This window comes from Sus scrofa, chromosome 13 (genome assembly GCF_000003025.6).
Source record: "Sus scrofa isolate TJ Tabasco breed Duroc chromosome 13, Sscrofa11.1, whole genome shotgun sequence".
Taxonomy (NCBI): Eukaryota; Metazoa; Chordata; class Mammalia; order Artiodactyla; family Suidae; genus Sus; species Sus scrofa.
The window spans coordinates 79,181,965-79,207,738 of NC_010455.5; the positions used below are offsets into that span (position 1 = coordinate 79,181,965).

General features: G+C 47.6%; 1 protein-coding gene across 10 annotated transcripts in view; it reads left to right on the forward strand.

Annotated features, from left to right (window-relative positions):
• The window catches only part of MRAS (muscle RAS oncogene homolog), a 73,651-nt gene that overhangs the window by 44,476 nt on the left and 3,401 nt on the right, over positions 1–25,774 (forward strand). For 7 of the 10 annotated variants that reach the window (XM_021069517.1, XM_021069515.1, XM_021069513.1 and 4 more), the window contains exons 3-6: positions 17,244–17,397; positions 18,990–19,089; positions 22,709–22,807; positions 24,447–24,526. In XM_021069517.1, coding sequence (XP_020925176.1) covers positions 17,244–17,397; positions 18,990–19,089; positions 22,709–22,807; positions 24,447–24,526 — 433 coding nt within the window. The remainder of the gene's footprint in view (positions 1–17,243; positions 17,398–18,989; positions 19,090–22,708; positions 22,808–24,446; positions 24,527–25,774) is intronic. The other 3 variants (XM_021069520.1, XM_021069521.1, XM_021069519.1) reach the window with 1 other exon arrangement.

The following is a 25,774-nucleotide window of genomic DNA, read 5'->3' on the forward strand; positions in this document are numbered from 1 at the left end:
GCTGGTTATTTGAAAAGATCAAGAAAATTGATAAACCCTTAGCCAGACTTAGCAAGCAAAAAAGAGAGAGGACTCAAATCAATAAAATTAGAAATGGAGTTCCCGTCGTGGCATTGCCGTGAGCTATGGTGTAGGTTGCAGATGTGGCTTGGATCCCGCATTGCTGTGGCTCTGGCTTAGGCCCGTGGCTACAGCTCCAATTCGACCCCTAACCTGGGAACCTCCATATGCCGCGGGAGCGGCCCAAAGAAATAGCAAAAAGACAAAAAAATAAAATAAAAAAATAAAATAAAATTAGAAATGAAGGAGAAGTTATAACAGACATCACAGAAATACAAAAGATCATAAGAGACTATGCCAATAAAATGGAAAACCTAGAAGAAATGGACAAGTTCTTGGAAAAGTACAATCTTCCAAGACTAAACTAAGATGAAATAGAAAAGATGAATGGACCAATCAGAAGTACTAAACTGAAACTGTGATTAAAAAACTTCCAACAAACAAGAGTCCAGGACCAGATGGCTTCACAGGCAAATTCTATCAAACATTTTGAGAAGAGCTAACACCTATCCTTATGAAACTATTCCAAGAAGTTGCAGAGGAAGGAACATTCCCAGACTCATTCTATGAGGCCACCATTACCCTGGTACCAATACCAGACAAAGATTCCACAAAAAAAGAAAACTACAGGCCAATTTCACTGATGAACATCGATGCAAAAATACTCAACAAAATACTAGCAAACCGCATCCAACAATACAGTAAAAGGATTATACATCATGTTCAAGTGGGGTTTATCCCAGATGCAAGGGTTCTTCAATATCCACAAATCCATCAGTGTGATACACCACATTAACATACTGAAGACTAAAAACCATACGATCCTCTCAATAGATGCGGAAAAAGCCTTTGACAAAATCCAACACCCATTTCTGATTAAAAAAAAAAAAAACCCTTCAGAAAGTGGGCATAGAGGGAACCTACCTCAACATAATAAGGCCATATATGACAAACCCACAGCGAACATCATTCTCAATGGTGAAAAGCTGAAAGAAATCCCCCTGAGATCAGGAACAAGACAAAGATGTCTGCTCTCGCCACTACTATTCAACATAGTTTTGGAAGTCCTAGCCACGGCAGTCAGAGAAGTAAAAGAGATAAAAGGAATCCAAATTGGAAAGGAAGAAGTAAAACTATCACTGTTTGCAGATGACATGATACTATACCTAGAGAATCCTAAAGACGCTACCAGAAACCTGTTAGAGCTCATCCAGGAATTTGGCAAAGTCGCAGGATACAAAATTAATACACAGAAATTGACTGCATTTGTATATACTAACAACAAAAGATCAGAAAGAGAAATTAGGGAAACAATCCCATTTACTGTCACATCACAAAGAATAAAATACTTAGGAATAAACCTACCTAAAGAGACAAAAGGCCTGTACTCTGAAAACTGTAAGATGCTGATTAAAGAAATCAAAGATGACACAAACAGATGGAAAGACATACCATGCTCTTGGATTGGAAAAATCAATATTATCGCAATGACCATACTACTCGAGGCAATCTACAAATTGACTGCAATCCCTATCAAATTACCAAGGACATTTTTCACAGGACTAGAGCAAAATATTTTAGAATTTGTTTGGAAGCACAAAAGACCCAGAACAGCCAAAGCCATCCTGAGAAAGAAAACTGGAGCTGGAGGAATCAGGCTCCCCGACTTCAGACTATACTGCAAAGCTGCAGTCATCAAAACTATATGCACAAAGACAGAAATATAGATCAGTGGAATAGGATAGAAAGCCCAGAGTTAAACCCACACACCCACAGTCAACTGATCTATGACAAAAGAGGCAAGAATATACAATGGAGAAAAGACAGTCCCTTCAATAAGTGGTGCTGGGAAAACTGGACAGCCACATGGAAAAGAATGAAATTAGAACACTCCCTAACACCATACACAAAAATAAACTCCAAATGGATTCAAGACCTAGATATAGGCCAGATGCTACAAAATTCTTAGAGGAAAACCTAGGCCAGACACTCTCCATCATAAACCACAGCAATATCTTCTCAGATCCACCTCCTGGAGTAATGACAATAAAAACAAAAATAAACAAATGGGAATTAATTAAATTTAAAAGTTTCTACACGGTAAAAGAAACCCTAAACAACACAAAAAGACAACCCACAGAATGGGAGAAAATCTTTGCAAGTGAATCCACTGACAAGGGATTCATCTCCAAAATTTGTAAACACCTCCTACAGCTCCATACCAAAAAAACAAACAACCCCATCAAAAAATGGGCAGACACTTCTCTAAAGAAGACATAGATATGGCCAAGAAACACATGAAAATATGTTCAACATCACTCATTATTGGAGAAATGCAAATCAAAACCACGATGAGGTACCACCTTACAAGAGCCAGAATGGCCTTCATCAAAACGTCTATAAACAATAAATGATGGAGAGTGTGTGGAGAAAAGGGAACCCTATTGGAGGAATGTAAATTGGTGCAACCACTGTGGAAAACAGTATGGAGATTCCTCAGAAAACTGAAAATAGAACTCCCATTTGATCCAGCAATCCTACTCCTGGGCATTTATCCAGAGAAAACCATGACTCGCAAAGACACATGTACTCTGATGTTCACTGCAGCACTATTTACAATAGCCAAGACATGGAAACAACCTGAATGTCCGTCCAACAGAGGAGTGACTAAAGAAGATGTGGTACATGTACAGAATGGAATATTACTAAGCCATTAAAAGGAAAGAAATAACGGCATTTGCAGCAACATGGATGGACCTAGAAATTATCGTGCCAAGTCAAGTCAGTCAACGAGACACCAACATCATATGCTATCACTTATTTGGGGAATCTAAAAAAAGGACACACACAATGAACTTCTTTGCAAAACAGATACTGACTCAGACTTTAAAAAACTTATGGTTTCCAAATAAGACGGGTAGGGGGATGCACTGGGGGTTTGGAATGGAAATGCTATAAAATATGGTTGTGATGATTGTTGACAAGTATAAATGTAATAGAATTCATTGAGTAATAATAAAAAAAACCCTCCTCTTGCCCTCATATCTCCTTCCAGCTATTGTCCATTTCCCTAGTAGCCCTTTTTTTTTTTTTTTTTTGCTTTTGCTTTTTAGGGCTGCACCCAAGTCAAATGGAGGTTCCCAGGCTGGGGGTCAAATCAGAGCTGTAGGCACTGCCTACCCCACAGTCACAGCCACGCAAGATCCGAGCTGCATCTGCAACCTACACCACAGCTTACGGCAACGCCAGATCCTTAACCCACAGAGCAAGGCCAGGGATAGAACTTGTATCCTCATGGATGCTAGTCAAATTCGTTTCTGCTGAGCCATGAAGGGAACTCCTGGCCTGGGGATTCTCAGCACTGATGGGTGGGGTCCGATTTTCTTAAAATGGCCACCTCCAGAGGAACATATACTGATGAAAATTCCGGAGAGCTTTGCCTCCAATGTCCTTTCCTCGCAATGAGGCACCGTCGCCCCCTGTTTTGCTAGGAGATCCTCCAAGAATTGCAGTCAGGTCCAACCCAGATTCCTATGGAGCCTCTGCTTTGCCTGGGACCCAGTGCACATGAAAGCCTGTGTGCGCCTTTCAAGAATGGGGTCTCCATTTCCTCCAGTCCCATGGAGCTCCTGTGCACAAGCCCCACTGGCCTTCAGTGCCAGATGCTCCGGGGGCTCTTTCTCCCAATGCAGATCCCCAGGTGTGGGACTTGACGTCGGGCTCAGAACTCTTACTCTTATATGTGAGTCTCTGTGATACAGTTATTTTCCAGTCTGTGGGCTTCCCTTCTGGCACATATGGGGTTACTTAAATTGTGTAATCCCGAGGAGGGGTCTTTTTTGAGTTCCTGTTGTGGCTCAGCAGTAATGAACCTGACTAATATCCATGAAGATGTAGGTTTGGTCCCTGGCTGGTCGTTGCTGTGAGCTGCAGTGCAGGTCAAAGGTGCAGCTCAGATCTGTTGTGGCTGTGGCTGTGGCATAGGCCAACAGCTCCAATTTGACCCTTAGCTTGGGATCTTCCATATGCCATGGGCGAGGCCCTGAAAAAAAAATTTTAAAGAGAGGGTTTTTTTTTTTTTTTTAGTTTTACATTTTTTGGCTTTATTTTTTTTTAAGATGAGAAAAATTATACTGTGTTTACATACTGATGGATGAACCATCAGAGAGAGAAATGGATGATGCAGGAGGGAGAGGGGACAAAGTAGCAGCAATGTCCTTGCATGGGTGACAGGTGACAGGATCCGGTGCACAGCTCAGGGGAGGAGGATGGTCTTGGACAAGAGCAGGCTGGGTCACCCTCTGCAGAGTGGTCGGCAGAGCACACGTTTCAAAGAAGGAAGGTGGGTTTTTTTCTCTTCATACACTTTTAAAAATTGAGATATAATTCCCATGTAAAATCCTTTAAAAGTGTACAGTTCAGTGGCTGATAATAGATACACAGAGTTGTATAATCACAGATTGCTGATTGATCCACACATCAGCAATCCTCGGAATCACTACTGTCTTATCTCTTCTACATTTTCATCATCCTCCCAAAACTCATACCCTCTGGCAGTCCTTCCGCCTTCCTCCCCAGTCCCCAGGCCCCAAGCCCCTCATCTTCTGTCTGTCTTTATGGATTTGCCTATTTTGAACTTTCCACATAAATGGAATCATATAGTGTGTGACATTTATGTCTGGTTTCTGTCACTTAGCACTATGCTTTCAAGGTTCATCCATGTTGTGGCGTGTATCAGAATTTCATCCCTTTTTATGTGTGAATAATTTTCTAGTACAGTTGACCCTTGAACAACATGGGGGGTAGGGGTGCTGACTTCTCTCGCAGTCAAAAATCTTCATATAACCTTCATGTAACTTTCAACTCCCCCAGACTTAACTGCCAATAGCCCACTGTTGATCAAAGCCTCCCAATAACATAAACAGCCAATTAACACATATTTTATTTGTTACACATCTTACAAACTGTAGACTTATAATAAAGTAAGCCAGAAAAAAGAAAATGTTATGAAGAAAATCTTAAGGAAGGGAAAATACATTTACAATACTGTATTTATCCATACCTTTTATGTTTTATCTGTCTGTCAGCACCTACATCAATTTTGTCTTACATGAAACAAAACACTGTAGATGTTATATGTATTACTAGTACTACAAAGCAAAAATGAAAGGGTACTGTGAAAAGGAAATTCATATTTTTGTACAGGTGTAATGATTCATGCACTGATAACAAATAAGCAGCAGTATGACTGTTTTATGGTAGCCTGGTGTACCCGACACAATTGTTTCACAGTAGCCTAGCCTGTACACTAATGAATGAATCATTATAAAAATTTCATAGCATACAGTACAGTCATAGTCATAATGTAGTATTGGAAACACTGTTCATTTTGTTTGTTTGTTTGTTGTCTTTTTAGGGCAACACCCGTGGCATATGGAGGTTCCCAGGCTAGGGGTCTCCAGCCTATGCCATAGACACAGCAACACCAGATCAGAGCTGTGTCTGTGACCTACACCATAGCTCATGGCAATGCCGGATCCTTAATCCACTGAGTGAGATTAGGGATTGAACCCACGTCCTCATGGGACAGGAACGCCACTGTTCGTTTTTTTTTTTTTTTTTTTTTTGTCTTTTCCCTATTTCTTTGGGCCGCTCCCGCGGCATATGGAAGTTCCCAGGCTAGGGGTCAAATCGGAGCTGGAGCCACCGGCCTACGCCAGAGCCACAGCAACGCGGGATCCGAGCCGCGTCTGCGACCTACACCACAGCTCACGGCAACGCCGGATCGTTAACCCACTGAGCAAGGGCAGGAATCGAACCCGCAATCTCATGGTTCCTAGTCGGATTCGTTAACCACTGCGCCACGACGGGAACTCCACTGTTCGTTTTTTGAAAAAAACCTCTCACCTGTGATGACAGACTGATAATGCAGTTTTTCTAATTACCAGAGAGAGAGAGGAAAGAGAGGAGAGAGAGAGAGAGAAACAGAGAGAGGGAAGGAGGGAAGCAGAGGGAAGGGACAGACATACTGTATGGTAATGTCATTTTTTGAAAGCAAAGCTGTAAAACAGTGCGAAAACAAACACAGTAACATTGTAAATATCACTCATCTTCTGTCTCAGGTAAGGTGAGGCTGTCCACTTCAATACAAGTCTTGTACACGATGTTCTACACATATATTTTTGTGTATTTATTGGGGGGAAAAAACCCTCCTAGAAGTGGACCTGCGCAGTTCAAACCTGTGCTGTTCAAGGGTCAGCTGTCCATGGAGGGACCACATTTTGTTTGTCCATTCATCAGTTGATGGACAATTGGGTTGTTTCCACTTTGGGACTATGATGAATCATGTTGCTATGAACCTTCGTGTGCAAGTTTTTATGGGGACACGTGTCTTCACATCTCTTGGGTCCATCCCTGGGAGTGGAACTTCTGGGTCATGTGCTAACTCTGTGTTTAACATTTTTCAGAACTGCCAAACTATTTTTGGAGTGGCTGCACCACTTTACCTTCCTCGCCTGCCGTATGTCTCTGAGTCACCTTGGTTTGGAAGCTTGTGGAGTTGAGCTCCCAGTGATCTGTGTCTGATCCTCAGCTGGGGGTGGAGGCTTGCAGAGAGAGGAGGTGGTGGGAGATGGTGGCCTAGGAGTGGAGGGACAGGGAGGGATGCGTTCAGATTTGTTGGATGCTCTAAAGGCCCTGGGAGCTGCTGCAAGGGAGCCAGGCCAGCACAGGGGGAGGGTTTGGGGTAACCAGGTGGGGTGAGGGTAGGAGGCATCACCTCCAGCCTCTGTCTTCCTCCTCCACAAACTTCAGTGTCCTGTCCTCACCCCTCCTTTTAGGCCTGCTCCTCTCACAGGCCTTGAGGGCCCTGCAGCCAGCCTCTCAGAGACAGGAGATGCCAGGAGCAGAGCCAGATCGGGGCCCAGACATACTTGAGTTCAAATCAGGTGCCTGCTGCTCATTAGCAGTACGAACCTGAGCAGGTTGTCCCTGCCCGGCCTCTGTTTCTTCCCCTGTAAAATGCTGACCCCCGCCCTGAGTGGCTGTGGGGTGGAGATCGGGGCTGCAGGCCAGTAATTCACCTCCCAGTTCCTCTCCATGACCAGGCCCCTCCCAGGCCCCCACTGGTCTCTGGGATGCTCCTGGTTACATGGGTGAGCCCCCACACTGCTCTGAGAGTGACATTGCAGTGGGGTGGCTTGGGGGGGTGGATTTAGGGGGGGTTGTCCAGGCTCCTCTAAGAATCCCACAAAGCCTTGGACCCTCTCCCTAAAAGGACGTGCACCCACACCAGTGACATGTTCATCAAATCAGGGGATCCATGGGTGGGCCTCATGAACCCGTGTCTCCAGATCTCTTCCCCTTCACCCCACTCCCCCAGCTGCAGTAGTGTGGCTTTGAGAACAAGCACCCCCTGGGGCCCTGGGGCCGCACTTCCCCCTGCTGTGTCCTGAGGTCATTGGTTCCAGGTTGGGGCCAGTGCCAGAGGGAGTCTTCCCCCAGGGAGCCAGCTGGTGCCTGGTGCCTGCCACGGGATTTTAGCTCCCTCCCCCTCAGAGAGTGCCTGGCTCACCAGGCTGGGCCAGCGCTTTGGAGAAGGAAAAAGCAGCCCTTTTTCTGGGAACAGTGCCTGTACAATGCATCCAGTTCTCTGTCCGGCACCCAGCCTATCCCATACATACCCTCACCCAAAAAGGGGACCCCTCATCACTATTGATCCTCAATAAGATGACTTTTTTTTTTTCTTTTTACAGTCCCGCATGCAGCATATGGAAGTTCCCAGGCTAGGGTTGAATTGGAGCTGTAGCTGCCGGCCTACACCACAGCCACAGCAACGCCAGATCCGAGCCCCATCTGCAACCTACACTGCAACTCATGGCAATGCCAAATCCTTAACCCACTGAGCGAGGCCAAGGATCGAACCTGCTTCCGCAGGGACACTGTCGGGTTCTTAACTTGTTGAGCCACAACAGGAACTCCAAGGTGGCATTTTTTAAATTGCAGTCTTTTCCTAGGAAGAGTCCAGGCTTCCCTGCCTGACTTTCTAGTAGTCTGTCGTGCTGTGGATGAGAGAGGCGTAGAAGACACCAGACACGGTCCCTGGAGGCATGTTATCTCTAGAAATGATCATCTCTGTTGTTTCATATTCCAGAGCCCTTACTTCACTCTGATGGATGAGTTATAGGACTTTCAAAGTCTGTTTTTAGTGGTTTGCCTTACAGCTGGCGTGGGCCACTTGAGCCTAATAACTGCATTTCCTGTAGCGTGCCTATGATTTGTCATTCTGCAAGGATTTTTTTGAGCCCTCATTGGGTGCTGAAGCTTTGGAGGGACCCAGAGAAATGAAAGCCAGACTCCCATCTTCTGGGACTCCACCCACTGCTTGGGGAGCTGAGCCAGACCTAGAGGCACAGGCATGGAGGAACCAGAGCCCCCCCCCACACACACACAGCCCCACACACACATCAGGGTTCAAAGACTGAGATCAGAGGCTGGAGCCCTCAGGAGAGGAGGCGGGCTGCAGCCCTGCTGGAGGGTAGCTGGGGAGGCGGGGGAGAGGACATTCTAGTTGGAGGTCGTGGCTTGGGCACATGCCTGGCCAGACCCACACCCTCTGGTTGAAGCAAACAGACTGGACGAGCTGAGGCAGCCAGGCCTTGGGGAGCTGGACTGCCCTCCTCCCCAGCCTGTGGCCTTGAGCAGATCCCTTTAACTCTCAGGGCTTCAGCGTCCACATCTGTGCTAGGGGGACAATAGTCCCTTTCCCCAAGGGTGTGTGTATAAAGCCCCAGGAAGAATGCAAAGACGGCTTTTAGCCAATGAGCTGGGACCTGGGACCGTGCCCTAGGCTATGGGTCAATGCCAGAGCTCCCAGACCCTATGCCAGGGTTTGCCCTGGAGGATGAAGAGGACAGAGAGGGAGGGACCTCGGGAAGAGGGTGGGGAGAGGGCTTAGTAGGGACCCGGGCTGGAGCTGTGTCCGTGCTGGCTGTCCGGCTGCCTGGGACCACATCCCTGCCAGCGTGTAGGCCTGGCCTCTGGAATCCACCAGATCCAAGGGCAGTTCCCCGGTTTCCACTTAAACCCTCCTCAGCAACACTGCTGGGCCCCTCCTGCTCCGGGTGGGAAGATGGGGGCAGGGTGGAAGGCAGTATGCAGCACTGGCCTTCTCTGTCTCCAGAATCTTTCTCTGTCCTCCTTCCTTCTCCAGCCTGGCTGCCTCTGTCTCTGTCTCTGTCTCTGTCTCTGTCTCTCTCTCTCTCACACACACACACACACACACACACACACACTCGGACACTGGCAGAACACCTCTCACAGTGACTAACACTTTCTGTCTCAAGAGTCCTCCTACCTTCCTGACATCAGGCATGGGGGATGTGGGCAGAATCTTGATTTTTTTTCTACAGCTCAGCTGCCTGTTCCCTTCAGCCTCCCCCAGGAAGTCTTGGAGGCAGAGCTGCTGACAAGGGGCCTGTGACCACGCATTTGCAGGATGTGTGGCGCAGAGGGCTGGGCAAGAGACGGATCCCAAACCTGATTAAACCCAGCTCAGCCTTCACCTCCTCCCTGGTTGCACCTGCCCTCCTGGGGCCCCAAGTTGGGAATTTCCAAGGTGCCCTCAACTCTCCTCTTTCCCCTTGGCCCCTTCTCTGTGTTCTGTGTGCACCCAGGTCCCTCCCGCTCTTCACAAGTGCCTCCTTCAGTCCCCTCCCTCTTTGAGTGCCAAATTCACTCTCCTCTGACTCTCTCTCTTCCCACTTGGAATCTCGCTAGCTCCCAGCACCCACCAAGTTCTAATATTTGAGTTTAGGATCCAGGTCCCAGCCTCTGGTCTCCTCTGCCCCAGCACAGCAGCTTCCTCACTGCTCTCTCCTTTCCAACCCCTAGGCCCTTGCTCATGACGTTTCTCTGCCTGGGAGGCCTTTCCCTAGGCCCTGTCTTTTTGGGTCAGATTCTCTTCTTCCATCAAGTGCAGGAGAAATGTCTTCTCTTTGCTAAAACCTTCCATCATCCCTCCAAATTGAAGGGACCCCACCCCTTCCCTAGATCTCCAATAGCATATATCACTTTCTGTCCTGTATTGTCATTTTTCTTGATGCGTCAGCACAACTAGCCTCTGAGTGGCTTGAGAGGGAGATGTATCTTATTCTTTATCTGCCCAGAGTACCAAGCAGCAGAGGGATGGCACGCAGGAAGTTGTTCAGGAAATACTTGGCAAGTGGATGGCTGGATCTCTTAAGCTCCCACCTGCAGGCTGCTTCTGTCCCTCAAAGGTTGGGAGGGCCTGGCAGTCACCATGCATCCACATGTTGTTTCTGTCCAGGTAGTTACTAGGATTATGCTAGGCTCTTACAATGAGCTGCAAAGTTCCTGTATTTCCTTGCTCTGGAGCAATTTATAGATTATTAGACTAGCTTTGTGCTTCTTGTGGGGTAGTTTTGTCTCTTCAATTTCACTGGTAACTGTTCACCTGTTTGGGTTTTATATATATATATATATATAATATTTCAATATATTATAATAGTGATTATTATATTAATTATATTATTAATTATTAATGATTATATTATTTATTAATAATTATTATGGCATTTTATATATATATAGGTCTTTTTAGGGCCGCACTCATGGCATATGGAAGTTCCCAGGCTGGGAGTGGAATTAGAGCTGCAGCTGCTGGCCTACACCACAGCCACAGCAATGCGGGATCCAAGCCACGTCTGCGATCTTCACCACAGCTCACGGCAACGCTGGATCCTTAACCCACTGAGCAGGGCCAGGGATCAAACCTGCATCCTCATGGATGCTGGTCGGGTTTGTTAACCACTGAGACATGACAGAATTCCTTGTGTATTTTCTTGAGCTAGTTTTGTTCATTTGTGTTTTCTTAAATCATAAAGAGTTGAAAATGTATTGCTGTTAAAACTGCAGATAGTTTTCTCTCATAAGTAAATATTTATCTATAATCCATACTCATAGGCCTTTTCTCATTCCAGATGTCTTTTTTTTTTCTCTCTCTAATAGGAATTAGTAAAAGTTTTTTCGTATTTAAATTGGTCTTTTCAGGGAGTTGAGTTCCTGTTGTGGCGCAGTGGTTAACAAATCCGACTAGGAACCATGAGGTTGCGAGTTCGATCCCTGGCCTTGTTCAGTGGGTTAGGAATCCAGCGTTGCCATGAGCTGTGGTGTAGGTCACAGGTGCGTCTCGGATCCTGAGTGGCTATGGCTCTGGTGTAGGCCGGTGGCTACAGCTCCGATTAGACCCCTAGTCTGGGAACCTCCATATGCCACGGGAGCGGCCCTAGAAAACGCAAAAAGACAAAAAAATAAATTGGTCTTTTCAGAGTCTGCTTTTTTAAAAAAAGCGTAGTTGATTTATGATGTTGTGCCAATTTCTGCTGTACAGCAAAGTGACCCAGTTATACATATATATGCAATCCCTTTCTTATATTATCTTCCATCATGGTCTATCCCAAGAGACTGAATATAATTCCCTGTGCAGTACAGTAAAGAATCAGCTTTTGATTCTTAGATATCAACTACTTTTTCCTTCTTCCCATTGTCTTAATTTTTGCTTTTATTGATGATTTCTTCTTTCTTTTTTTTTTTTTTTTCTTTTTTGCTTTTTCAGGTCTACACCCATGGCAAATGGAGGCTCCCAGGCTAGGGGTCCAATTGGAGCTACAACTGCCAGCCCACACCACAGCCGCAGCAACGTGGGATCTGAGCCACGTCTTCAGCCTGCACCACAGCTCATGGTAAAGCCGGATTCTTAACCCACTGAGCGAGGCCAGGGATGAAACCTCATAGCTCCTGGTCGGCTTCGTTTCCACTGTTCCACAACAGGAACTCCTGATTTCTTCTTTCTTTGGTTTTATTTTATCTTTTCTTTTCTATCCTCTTGATTTAAATGCTTAGTTACTTTTTAGTCTTTCTTATTTTCTGAAGTGTATTTAAAGCTGTAATTTTCCTCTAAGTACTACTTGGGCTTCAAACCAGAAGGTTTTATTATTGTTTATTGTCGTATAATCTAAATTGTTTATCATCTCTGCTTTACTTTTCTCTTTTACTAGAGAGTTATAGGACACTATTTTTTAGATTTCCAAGTTCTGTTCTTTCTGATCTGTTCATTTCTGATCTTATTGCGTTATAGGCAAAAGATGGCCCATATGACTTCTGCTTTCAGGAATTTGTTGAAATTTTTATTTATGGCCTAATATATGGCCAGTTTTTATGACTGCTTCACATGTGTTTTTAAATATATTTATTTATGGTTTGAATATAAAGTTCTTTCTTCCTTTCTCTCAGATTGTGTCTTCGAATTGTATTATTACTGTGAAGGACCACTTGTTCTATGGGAGGACTGTTTATTTCTCCCACAATGATTATGAGATTTGTCAATTCCTACTGTTTAAAAAAAAATCACTTTTTTATACGTATATACTTTTAGGCATCATTCTTATATGCTTATGACTCCTGATTGGGCATTTCTTGATATTGTACTTTTTCCCATTATAAATATCCTTGTTTGTTCTGTTTGATGCCTTAGCCTTGATTTCTGTTTTGTGAATGCATGTGGTTGGCATATCCTTTTTCATCCTTTTATTTTTCATTCTGTATCATTTTGTTTTATATGTATCTTTTATGGTAGCAGACAAATGGATTTTGTACTTAGTATCTGCTTTGGTTAGGTGAACTTAACCCATTCATCATAGATTTATTTTTGCCATCTTATTTCATGTCTACTTTTTAAACTTTCTTGCTTTTGTATAGTTTATTTTTGCCTTCCTTTGGATAGGTCCTATTGACTTTTCTGTTTTTCTTTCCTCTAATGATTAGGGAGTTTTGAGTTTTACTTCTAGTGGTTAGTCTATCTACTAACTGTTAATAGAAAAATATAAGTGGGTATACTTATATTTTTCTGCCAACATCTGGATGTAATCAGTATTTTTAGTTTCTTCCCAAATAAGACAAGAACTTTAGTGACATCTTATTTTTTTCCAGCCCCTGCCCTCACATATTAATCTATCACAGATTTTAGTTCTAAATTGTCACTCATTTTCTTCAAATTGTACATATGTGTGTGTTTTATACATATATTATTGTATATGTTATAGTATTTATTTAAAATTAACTCTTAGGTTTTGCTGTTTCTTTTGCATAGCATTGTTACCATTGTTTAAAATGCCACTCATCTTTCTCTTTCATCGGTCTATTTTTCAGTTTGCTGAAGTATATCCTCCAGGAATTCTTTTAGAAAACATGGAAAATATAATTTCTAAGGCCATCAACGTCTGAAATGACCACTTTTCCTTTCCAGAGGGTCCATTTTGATTTTCAACTCCCTATTGAACTGTTTTTTTAAAAATTCTGAATCATTATACTTTTTTTGGCCACGCCCCATGGAGATTCCTAGGTCAGGGATCAAACTGGCACCAAAGCAGTGACAACACCAGATTCTTAACCACAGGCCACCAGGGAACTCCTGATTATACTTTTGAATATCCCAAATCTCTAGGGGTTTTTTTGCTTTTTTGTTTTGTTTTTATCTTTTGTCCTTTTAGGGCTGCACCAGCAGCATATGGAGATTCCCAGTCTAGGGGTCTAATCAGAGCTATAGCCACCAGCCTACGCCACAGCCACAGCAAGGCCAGATCTGAGCCTCATCTGCGAGCTACACCACAGCTCACGGCAATGCCAGATCCTTAACCCACTGAGTGAGGCCAGGGATTGAAACTGCAACCTCATGGTTCCGGGTTCCACTGCACCACAACAGGAACTCCTAGGGTTTTTTGTTGTTTTTTTTTTAGACAATATACACCCTCAAAATTTGTGAATATATTAATTACAATATTACATGAATGTCTTTTCTGCTGTTTGGTTCAGGCCTTCACATCCCCACTTTAGCCAAATACATGGTGTTTTCCTCTGTTTTGTTGATTGCAGTTCTCAGTGGGATTTATTTAGGACCACTTCCTCTGGGTAAAGGTGCAGGCTTCCTCCCCGCTCCCTAGAAATATTAGGGAGACTGCCTCAGTCTCCCCATTGGTCCTCATCTGTAGGTCCTATTTTCTTAGTCCCTTCCTTTTTTCCAGACCAAAAAATTCTAGGACGCCAGAGAGCCTCAAGACCCAGGAGCCCTACCCCCCTTTCACACATGAGGAGACCAGAGCTCTTCTGCATGGCACAGAGCCCAGGTTCATGTGTCTGCCAAGCCTTGTTCCTCTGCCATGCTGGGTGACACAAGATGTGCAGGGGTGACAGGCTTTGGGGACAAGGCCACTTTCTCAGGCACGATCTCAGAGTGTCTGCCGGAGGAGATGTGGATTCTTCAGGGTCCTGGATACTCATCCATGGCTTTCCTTGCCATCCACACACTAGCAACTCCTCCATCTGTATCTCTTGCCCTTCTTCTAAGTTTCTGACTCAAGTCTCCAAATGCCTATTTGAAGTTCCACATAGGTGTCTGAGAGGTTCTGAAGTGTGAGTCAAAAACTGAGCCGCCCAATCCTGTTTTCACCATCTTCCCCATCAGTATATGGTACCACCATTCATTTGGCTCAGGCCCCAAACAGCCATGGTCTTCAATGCCGTTCTCTCTCATCCCCACATCCGCTCCAGAATGCCCTGCTCCTGTTGGCTCTGTCTTAGAAAGTGGCCTGAATCTGGTCACTTCTCACAGCATCCACTGCACCCCACCCCACCCTTGGTCCAGCCCCCATCATGTCTTGCTGGATTGTTGCATAACCTCCTAACTAGTACCCCTGCCTCCATGTTTGGTCTGAATTTTCCCCGCAATCAGAGTAAACTTTTCAAATGTCCTATAGATCATGTTACTCTTTTGCCCATTCTATGCAGTGGCCCCTGTCTTGCTTAGAATGAAATCAGCCTTAACCCCTTGCAGCAGCCTCACCCCCCACGACCTGCCCCTGCATCCTCCCCATCCTCCACTCACCCACCCCTCCACTTTCCCCAGCCAGTGGGCCTGCACTTGCACACCTCCACCCTCTGTGTTCCCTCTGACAGGAGCTCTTCCCCTAGGCCACGTGGCTGCCCACTCCCCATTATTTAGCCACTGTTCAAAAGTTTCTTCTAAGAGATGCCATCCTTCCCTACTCAAAATGACATCAACTTCTGCCAGTTACCTCCAACCGGCTATATTGTTCTTCATAGTATTTACTCATCTTTACTAGAAATTATATTATCCACTCGTTTGTTTATCTGTCTTCCTATTAGATTATAAACCACACGAGAGCAAGAATTTTGCCTCATTCCCCCTGTATCAATAGTGCCTAGATCACTGCCTGACACATTATAGGCACTCAAATATTTTTGAATGAATGAATGAATGAACAAGATTGAATAGACTTCACATTTATTCATTCAACTACTATTTGAGAACTGTTTGTGCCAGGCTCCTAGTATGTAAGTGACAGACCAGATCCCTGCCTCTGGAACCAGCAGTTGATGGGCAGTGAGAACAGCGCCTTGAAGATCGGTCTGGGGGGGCAGAGAGTCACGGGGGCCCAGGCAGCTGCATTCTGAGTCAGTCAGCTCGTCAATGCAAGGGGAGCAGAGAGGAGGGGTGTTTGAAGGAAAGAGTCCCAGGCCCACCAGGCCCAGAGGTGGGAGGGGCACCCCAGGTGAGGATACAGGTGAATAGCAGCCACTTCCATAGGGCTTCTTTTTTTTTTTTTTTTTGGTCTTTTTGCCATTTCTTGGGCCGCTCCTGCGGCATATGGAGGTTCCCAGGCTAGGGGTCGAATTGGAGCTGCAGCCACCGGCCTACGCCAGAGCCACAGCAACACGGGATCCGAACCACATTTGCAACCTACACCACAGCTCATGGCAATGCCGGATCCTTAACCCACTGAGCGAGGCCAGGGATTGAACCCGCAACCTCATGGTTCCTAGTCGGATTCTTTAACCACTGAGCCACAACGAGAACTCCTCTCTAGGGCTTCTTTGTGCCAGCACTGCTCTAAGGACCTGGGTATATTATTCAAAACAGCCCTGACAAGCCTCACTTTAGAAAGAGGAGACACAGAGACATGGGCTTACCCAGGGTCATACTCTAGTAATGAGGAGCCAGACTCAACCCAGAATCTGGCTTCAAAATCTGTAACCAGCTTCTCCACTGCTTCCAGGAGAGGGGAAGTTGGTCTGGTCAGAGGTAGAGAGCTGGGAGAGTGGGGAGGGATGCAGGGGCTCACAGGCTAATGAGGGATTCAGACTTCATGACCCCCACGGGGCTGGAGCAGGTCAGGCTTGCAGGTCTACAGGGAGACACTGCCCGCACACCAGCTGTGGCTCTGACCTCTCTCAAACAGGGAAAGCATTTTCTTTCTTTTTCTGGTATAAGTTGCAGGGCCAGGGATCGAACCTGAGCCATAGTTGCAGGCTGTGTCATAGCTGTGGCAATGCTAGATGCCTAACCTACTGCACCACAAGGGAACTTCCAACTGGGAGGGTATTTTATCTCAGGAGAGTAGGCTTATGGGGTGGGGGTAGGGAGAAGGGATGGATGGATTGGGGGGAAGAGCCTTTGCTGAGATGGACCCCCAAGCCTCTGTCTCCCCAGCTCCCTCGGCTCCTGCATCCCACCACCTCTGTAGCAGTCCCATCCTAGGAGGTGGGGGGTCTGGTTCTCAGGGAGCCAGTCCTTCCCCTCAGCCTGCCTGGTGTCTGTCTGCAGGGGGACTGGGCACCCTTCCTGACCTGGAAAGGCCTCTTCTGGCTTCTGTCAGGCTTGTCCAGGGGACTCTCCTTCCACGGGAGAGGAGGCATTGTGTTCATTTTATGCAGGAGGAAGAAGAGGCTCAGAGTCAGGTGACTTCCGCAGGAATCAGCTTATAAAGGCAGCAGCAGGGATCCAAGCCCAGGTCTGGGGACTCCAGAGGGATTTTGAGCAGAGTTGGTCACTGATTTTATGAGGCTTTTCTGCAGGCAGAGGACTAAGCTGCAGGGAGCGCTGTGGGTTTCAATTGGTGGGTCCACCAGTGAATCAGAGCCTCGCACTGAGGTGTCTGAGGCCCTGCTGGACCCTTCCAGCACAGCCCAGGAGCTCATGGGCACAGCTGGATGGAGGCACCCTGGGAAGCAGCAGCCTGGGGGTCCATAGGCCCCCAGGGGCTCCAGGGTGGGTGTGACAGCCCCTGAATGGTCTCATCCCACCCCAGTTCTGGACACGGCGGGGCAGGAAGAGTTCAGCGCCATGCGGGAGCAGTACATGCGCACGGGGGACGGCTTCCTCATCGTCTTCTCGGTCACGGACAAGGCCAGCTTCGAACACGTGGACCGTTTCCACCAGCTCATCCTGCGTGTCAAGGACAGGTGAGGATGGCTGGGCAGAGACCTCCCTACGCCTGGCTCAGGATGGGATCTGTCTGTTTGTCTGTATCAGATCTTCAGGTGAAAGCCGAGGCTAAGGGGCAGAGCTGAATTGAGACCTCGGTACCTCTGACTCCCAACAACCCCCACCCTAGATCTTTCTACTTGGCCAGAGGGGTCAGCTCCCTCCATCTCTCCTAAACTGTCCCCACCCATAAATCAAGGAACCATAAGTAATATCTCTGTTTTTCAGCTCCAATTTAACCAAATTTTATTATAGTCAAAGAAAAAGTGAATTTTTTCTTCAGTATATATTGTAATTGGTTAAATCATATTGGACTGGAGTTCCCTTCATGGCTCAGTGGTTAACGCACCCAACTAGGAACCAGAGGATGCGGGTTCGATCCCTGGCCTCGCCCAGTGGGTTAAAGATCTGGCGTTGCCATGAGCTGTGTGTAGGTTGAAGATGCGGCTCGGATCCTACATTGCTGTGGCTCTGGCGTAGGCCGGCAGGTGTAGCTCTGATTAGACCCCTAGCCTGGGAACCTCCATACGCCATGTGTGTGGCCCTAAAAAGCAAAAAAAAAAAAATCATATTGGACTGTGAGATTTCCCTAATGAAAAGGTCATGTTTTCCTTAGCATAATATGGAGTAGTTAAATAATTAGGTGTCTGATTTAAGCTCAAGGGGTCTTTCCAGTTAACTGGCTCCCAAAGAGGCAAATGTGAAAGGACAAATAGGAAAACAGCAAGCTTTGCAGAAATCTCATACATTTGAAAAATCCAGTTAACACCTATCCCAAAGGCAAAGTGTGAATAACTCTTCAAGGTAAAGGGATACACACTCACACACACATATACACATATACACATAAAGCTGTAAGAGATAAATGGGGGTGAAGCCCCTGACTATAGGAATCTCTAAGGAGAAACCATAAATGACACAGATATGGGAAAATATTCATCCTTCTTGCTAATCAGAGATGTGCAAGGAAGAAGAATAAAGTACCCCTTTTCACCCATCTAATTATAATTTTTTAATGAAAACACTCAATGCTGACAAAGATACTCTGAGACTGGCATTTTCTGCACTTTGGCACAGAAGTTTGGCCACATCTGTCAATGAGAATTTTTAAGGCAGACATGCCTCTTGATCTTTCCCTTCCTCTCCTAGGATCCATCCTGGTTTTGCAGCTGACATTTAATGAGTGGCAACTGTGTGCCAGCCCCTGGCCCTGGTGCTCTTCACAAGGCACTGCTGATGGCCGCAGTGTGGGGTCCTGCATAGGTGGTACATCAGGGGGACCAGGAGATGGAAGGAAGCAGATCTAGGAACCCGGACACTGGTCTAGACAGTGCTGAGGGAGGGGGTCCCCAGGAAGGCTCCCCACTCGCCTTGCAACTGGGCTAAAGCTCCAATGCAGCCAGCAGCCCCCAGGCCCCTTTTCTCTTCCTGGAGATGAGGAGGGAAAGACTCTGAAGTCAGCCCCAGTCCACAGGGAGGCGCTATGTACTGAGTCAGTCTGAGGTGTGGGTGCACCCCTTCACCAGGGGCGGGGGCAGCAAAACCTCACTGCGGTTCCTTTATCTCCCAGGGAGTCATTCCCGATGATCCTCGTGGCCAACAAGGTCGATTTGATGCATTTGAGGAAAATCACCAGGGAGCAAGGAAAAGAAATGGCGACCAAACACAATGTAGGTGTCGTGTGTCTGTGTGTCTCTGTGTGTGTGTTGGGGGTGGGATGTCAAGGGACGTCAGTGTCCCACCAGTGCTGCAGCCCTAGTCTATGCAAATGGAACACAGGCCCCCTAGGCAGTGGGCTGGATTCCACAGAGTATTTTCCACGGAATATTTTGTGAAAGAAGACAATAGGCCAGAGAAGAAGTATCTCTTGTCAGTCATCAGGGGCCCTGCTAGGGGGAGCAGGTCCCTTGACAGTGGCCTGGACAGGCCACCTCCTGGCCTTGACACAGCAAGTACATTGTTGGGCTGTGCAGAGGGTTGGCTTCTGTCCCCTTCTCTGAGCCAGCGCCCAGCCCTGCTCAGAACCCTGGGATCAGCTGCCTTGTCTGAGCCTGGCTCTGTGCCAGCATCTACCCCCTCAACCCCATGCTGAGGTAGACATTGCTGTCCCCACCGTGTAAGTGATCACATTGAGGCTTGCCCAGGCCCCCATTCACATCAGCAGGCAGCTTTGGATCTTTTTTTTTTTTTTTTTTCAGTTGATTGTGATGCCCCTTTGTCCACTGGATGGGGGTGTGGTCCCCGGACTTCTTCCCACCCCTCCCCCACATTGGCACAGCCGTGCCCTGGCCTCACTGGTCCACTGTGTAGAAGTCATCCCAGCCTCCTGGGAAGTCCACAGCGTTGTCCCTTCCCTCCGCCCGCCCAGTGGGCCCAGCTCTGTGTGTGGAGGAAAGGAGCTACTGCCACTCAGTTCTGTTGTCTCTGCCTCCTGAGTTTAGTAACGTGCTCACACAACAGTCCTGGGCTGGGAACATAGAACGCCTTGCCTCAGGGTGCTTACCTCTAGTGATAGGAGGCTGTGGGTAATCCGTAAATTAAATTAGAGCATGTTGGAAGGTGACATGTGCTGTGGGGACAAGTAAATCAGAGATGGCGTAGGGAGCGTGGGTGGAGGGGGGCTTTTCCAGAGAGGTGGTCAGGGAGCGAGCACCCTGCTGGGAAGGTGCTTGCTGGCAAGGACCGACAGGAGGTGAGGGAGCAAGTCCTTGGGATGTCTGAGGAAAGGAAGTTCCAGCAGAGGAAGCATCAGTGCAAAGGCCCTGAGGTGGGAGTTTGAGAAACAGCAAAGAGGTGTGAGGAGGCCAGCGTGGCCAGAGCAGAAGGAATAGGAGGGTCGGGTAGCAGAAGGTGAGGTCAGAGTGGGAGTTTAAGGCTTTTTGGGCTTTTACTCAGGACAAGGGGAAACCATGGGAAGGTTTTGAGTGAGGAGTGACAAGACCTGACTCATGGCTGAACGGCTTCCCTCCAGTGGCTGTGTGGAGAGAGGTCTGGGGGGCTGCAGGCTGACGTGGACCAGTGTGGTGCTCTGAAGGTGGCAAGAGGTGGTTGGATTCCTATTTCTGAGAGCACACAGGATTTGTTGACGGACTAGATGTAGGGGGAGGGAGAAAGGGTTTGAGGAGGATACCAAGTTTGGGGCATGAGGAACTCCCAAAGACGGGGCTTCCAAAACTGGGCAGGGGGACCAGGGCAGTGAGGACTCAGGGAAGACCAAGAGATTTATTTAGATCCTTAGTTGGAGGAGCTCCACTTGTGAATAATCAAGTGGAGGTGTCAAGACAGCCATCAGATGCACCAGCCAGAGGTTAAATATGGAAATCAGCAGCATGTGGATAGAATGCAAAGCCATGAAAACAGAGTAAATCTTAAAAGTTCACATCACAAAGAAAAAGAAAAAATTCTGTAATTGGAGTTCCTGTCATGGCATAGCAGAAACGAATCCAACTAGGAACCATGAGGTTCTGGGTTCAATCCCTGACCTCGCTCAGTGGGTTAAGGATCCGGCATTGCTGTGGGCTGTAGTGTAGGTTGCAGATGTGGCTCGGCTCTGGCGTTGCTGTGTCTGTGGTGTAGGCTGGCAGCTGCAGCTCCAATTAGACCTCTAGCCTGGGAGCCTCCATATGCTGCAGGTGTGGCCCTGAAAAGCAAAAAAAAAAAAAAAAAAAAAAAATTCTGTAATTACATATTGTGATGGATGTTAACTCAGTTATTGTGGTGATCATTTTGCAATGTATACAAATAGAAAATCATTGTGTTATACACCTGAAGCTAATATAATGTGTGTCAATTACACTTCAATTTCATGTGTATAATTATATATATACACAGAAGTATATATATGCAAAAAGAAAAAAAAGCCATGCAACCCAAGGGAATGGGTGTAGGTAGGGCAGGGGTCCTGGGACTGAGGCTAGGGGCACTTCAGTGCTATGGTTGTGGGAGATGAGAAGAAGGCAGAAAAAGGGACATGTGAAGACCAGGGTGGGGTCTTGGGAGCCAAGGAAAGAAAATGCCTCAAGGAGGATGGAGTGATGGACCAAAACAGGTGTGCTCAGGAATCTCTAGGTGAGGACTAGAACTGACCGCCGGGTTTAGCAGTAGATGTGGGCCTCAGACACGGGAGCCTGCCCCTGCCCTCCACCAGCCAACATCCATTTCCATTCCACAGTCTCGGGCTCCATACAGCGAGCCAATGCCAAGGCGCTTACCAAAACCCTCTGGTGTCCTGGATGGGTGGGTGGGGATGGGGGAAGGGTGCTACATGGGGATAGCGGCACCCCATTCTGAAAGGAAAAGGGAGTGAGACACAGGAGCAGCCACAGGGCTGGTGAGTAGTGCTCACTCACGCCACTAGAACCCAGGTCTCCAATCTCTCAGCTGAGGTTTCTTCCACAGTGAATGCTGCTGCCTCATTTATCATTTGACTAAATGGCCCTGTGAGCTACTGTCCTAATTTAGAGCTCAGAAGGCAAGTTCTGGAGGTTCTTAGTGACTCAGTGGGTTAAGGATCCAGCATTGCCACTGCTGTGGCTCAGGTCATCACTGTGGCTCAGGTTCGATCCCTGGTCCCGGAACTTCCCTATGCCACAAACATAGCCAAAATAAATAAATAAATAAAGGCAAGTTCCTGTTTTGCTGACTAAGGCAGGTCACCTCCATCCCAAGCAGGAAGATGGCATTTCCTGGCCCTTTGGTGGGGCGGGCATTTATTGCAGGGTTTCCCTTAGTTTAAGTCTTGTTACTACTATGAAGTCCTATAATCTTAAGAACCCAGATAATGCGCATCAGCGTTTCTTTAGAAGCAGGACCCTCAGAAAGAAGGTGGAGGTGCCTGGAGAAACCACAGCGGGTGTACTTGTGAGTGGAATGGCAGGCAGCGAAGTCTGAGGCCCCAGGATCCTTGGACTTACTGAGCTGGCAGGATTACAGGACGTGAAGAGACTCCTTCCCCAGCTGCCCTCCTGCTTCCCTGCTGGATGTGCACAGGGAAGAATGCTGTCCTGCCTTGTGGGAATTCTGGCTCCAGAGCTACGAGGGCTTTTGCCACGCCTAGAAAAAACTCTGACGGGGTTTTTTCAGCACCCCTGCCTGTCCATGCAAGGCCAGGGAGGAAGTGGAATGTGCTCCTGGTCCAGATATATATGTTTTTTGGTCCTGCCCATGGCATGGCGAAGTTCCTAGGCCAGGGATTGAACCCATGCCACAGCAGAGACCCAAGCTGCTGCAGTGACAATACCACTGTGGGGCCTTGGGCAGGTACGTCACTACTCTGAGCTGTCTCCCCAGGGACAAAATGGAGAGAATTGCTTACCTCGGAGGGTTAATATGAGGATGAGTGACGGGGATGTTGAGACCTGGGAGGCCAAACAGCCGGAAGTCACCTTGGTGAGCAGCCTACAACCTACCAGCCTACAGTGGAAGGCAGTTTCCTCTCAGGATTATGTGGGGCTTAAAGATGTGTCAAATGCATATTTCAAAGTTCTGAGCCATGTCCTTTGTGCTCTGCCCTCTGTGTCTGGGTCAGCTACAGTAAGACCCCTGCTTGAAGCCACAGCAGTGTGCGAACATCTGATCTTCCACAGTGATCACTGATGGGAAGGTATTTTATGACATGTTCTGGGCAATCATTTGCATGTGCCTCCAAAAGAGCAGCTTATCCTGCCCCCCCCCACCATGTTTGTATTTTCTTACTGTGCTTTTCTTTAATGCAATGCCTTAATTTCATAATCAGGGTAAAGTTGGGAAAACTACCAAAGTTCTTCAGTCTGATCATAGTTGGTTTACCTGCATCTTGTCTAGGGAGGCTTGTGAATGTTGTCCAGAGCTCATCCTCTCTCCACTCACTGGGGAATGGGGGTGAGCCTCCTGCTCTTGTGGGGTCCCTGTTGAAGGAGAAGGCTGTGTTCTGGCCTTCAGAGCTTTTGTTCTTCTCCCTGTGCCAGCCTGAGACTTGGGATAGACTTGGCCCTACAGGGTCCCCTCGGCCACATCTTCCAGTTATTCTACTGCCTTCCAGCCGGCTGATGACTCCTTAGCCTTAAATGTGCAGGCTCAAGCTTTCAGTAAACATGGCTGAGCTCTGGGCTCCTGGATGCAGATCAAGCAAGAGCTGGGCAGGGCAGGCTGGGGGTGGGAGGCATGTGCACAGACAAAGCGGCGTCGCCAGGGTGCAGAGTCCTGCCCAGGGCCCAGCCTTACCTCAGCCTTTCCCGCTAGAAAAACGTCCTCATGGAGGACCTGGGAAGAGGGGCAGAATTCCCCAAGGTTGCGGAATAGATCTCAGAAAGGAAAATTAGTAGAATCAGAGCCTATGGCTGTTTGATAAGTTCAACAATCTTTTGTCCTCAAGTGTCTAAACAGATCATTTTTGGAGTTCCCCAGTGGTTCAGCAGGTTAAGGATCTGGCATTGCTACTGCTGTGGCACAGGTTTAGTCCCTGGCCCAGAAACCTCCATATGCCACAGCCATGGCCAAAAATAAATAAATAAAAAGATCACTTTTATTCTATTTTTAGGGGACTATTAAATATCTCTGGGACAAGAGAACAAGAGAAAATCAGAAAAGCTGTCCGGGAGTTCCCACTTGTGACTCATCAGGTTAAAAACCTGACACAGTGTCCATAAGGATGTGAATTCAATCCCTGGTCTTGCTCAGTGGGTTAAGATCTGGCATTGCCCCTGTGGTGTAGGTCACAAGTGTGGCTTGGATCTGGTGTTGCTGTGGCTGTGGCATAGGCTGGCAGCTGCAGCTCCGATTTGACCCCTGGCCTGGGAACTTCCATATGCCACAGATGCAGCCCTAAAGCAGAAAGGGAAAAAAAAGGAGGTGGGGGGAGTCAGAAAAGCTGTTAGTAAAACTTTGTAAATTTAAAGAATGAGAAGCCACTGAGGGCTTCGGTTGTAGGAGCTGGGGTTCCGTGGGGACTTTGCAGGGCTCCTCAGGACCTCTGAGAATTTGCATTTTTAGACAAAAGGGCTTTGTGGAGCTCAGTGCCTCTTTTACCAAGTTGAGCTTTGCCTTCCAGATTCCGTACATAGAAACCAGTGCCAAGGACCCACCTCTCAACGTGGACAAAGCCTTCCATGACCTGGTTAGAGTAATTAGGTGAGCATGGCTCGCCGGCCTGGAAGCAGGGCCTCTGGGCCAGCTGGGCCCTGGGCCTGGTGTTGGGTTTCTTGTACCTCCATCCATCTCTGTCCTTCCCACCTGCATTTGCCCTCCCCCACTATCTGTGGGTGAAGCCACAAGCTAAACAAAGTACCTTCCTGCCCAAGGTGCCAGCTTTGTCTCCCCTCCATCCTGCCTCCCGGTGTTCTCCCAACACCAAAGCTGCCAACACGGTCATAAGTAGGTCCTCCTCTCCCCTGCCCTGATGTTGCAGCACCAGCTGAACCACCAGCATTCTGATTCCCAGGCTCCAGTGGCACATGTGTCTCCTTTGCAGCCCCAAACACACCATCTATCTGCAAGGATTGTCTGAAGTCCTCACCCCTAGTCTCCTGCACGTTCCTTTGTCCAGTCAGGCCCAAACCTTAACCATCTCCTGCTCAGAGGACAGAGACAGCTGGCTGGTCTCACCATCCCTCATCTTTCCTGTTGCCAAAATCTTCAACATACGGAGCAGCCTAACCAGTGGTTCTCAGACATCATGCATTTAGCATGTCGTCCTAGGGTGGTGACCGCTAGGGCTGCTGCTTAGTGACAGAGTCACAGGCAGGGCTGGAACAGCACGCTTCCCCACCTGCCACTTCTCAGCCCCACTCCCCCCACCTTAGTGCGTGCGTGCACACACATGCATATACACGCACACGCACACATTCAACAACCTCCTTTTCTCCTCATTCCTGGCAAGGTCTGTGGTGCGCAGCCGTCCCCTTAGGCTGTACTAGCAGGCCTGTAGTGAATGGTTTTCTCATGGGCATTTGCCTGCAGTTAGGAGATGCTCCCACACCGGGAAGGGGTGATGTTCTTAATTGTGCACCTCTAGTTCCAAGGGCAGGTTTTAGACATGGGGAGAATGAACAGAAAACATGTAAAAGCTTTGTCCTCAGTTGACCTGCCATTTTATTTAAAATACGAAACACATAAATAGAGGCCAACACTACATAACATAGCTTGTGATTGAACTCAGCGTAGCCACAGCGTGATATCAGGAAATGTCACCAGGAGGATGACAAGTTTTGCTCTGCCCTCTCTCCCTTCCTACTTCCCCTGCCTTAGGGATGCTCTCCAGGCCAGACCCTCCTCCTGTGTCCAGGACAGCAGCCCCTCTCCCCCTGGCCTGTCCCCCTACCCCTCCCGAACCAGAACAGGCCTCCCAGCCACAGACATAGGGACAGGGGAGGAGAGGGC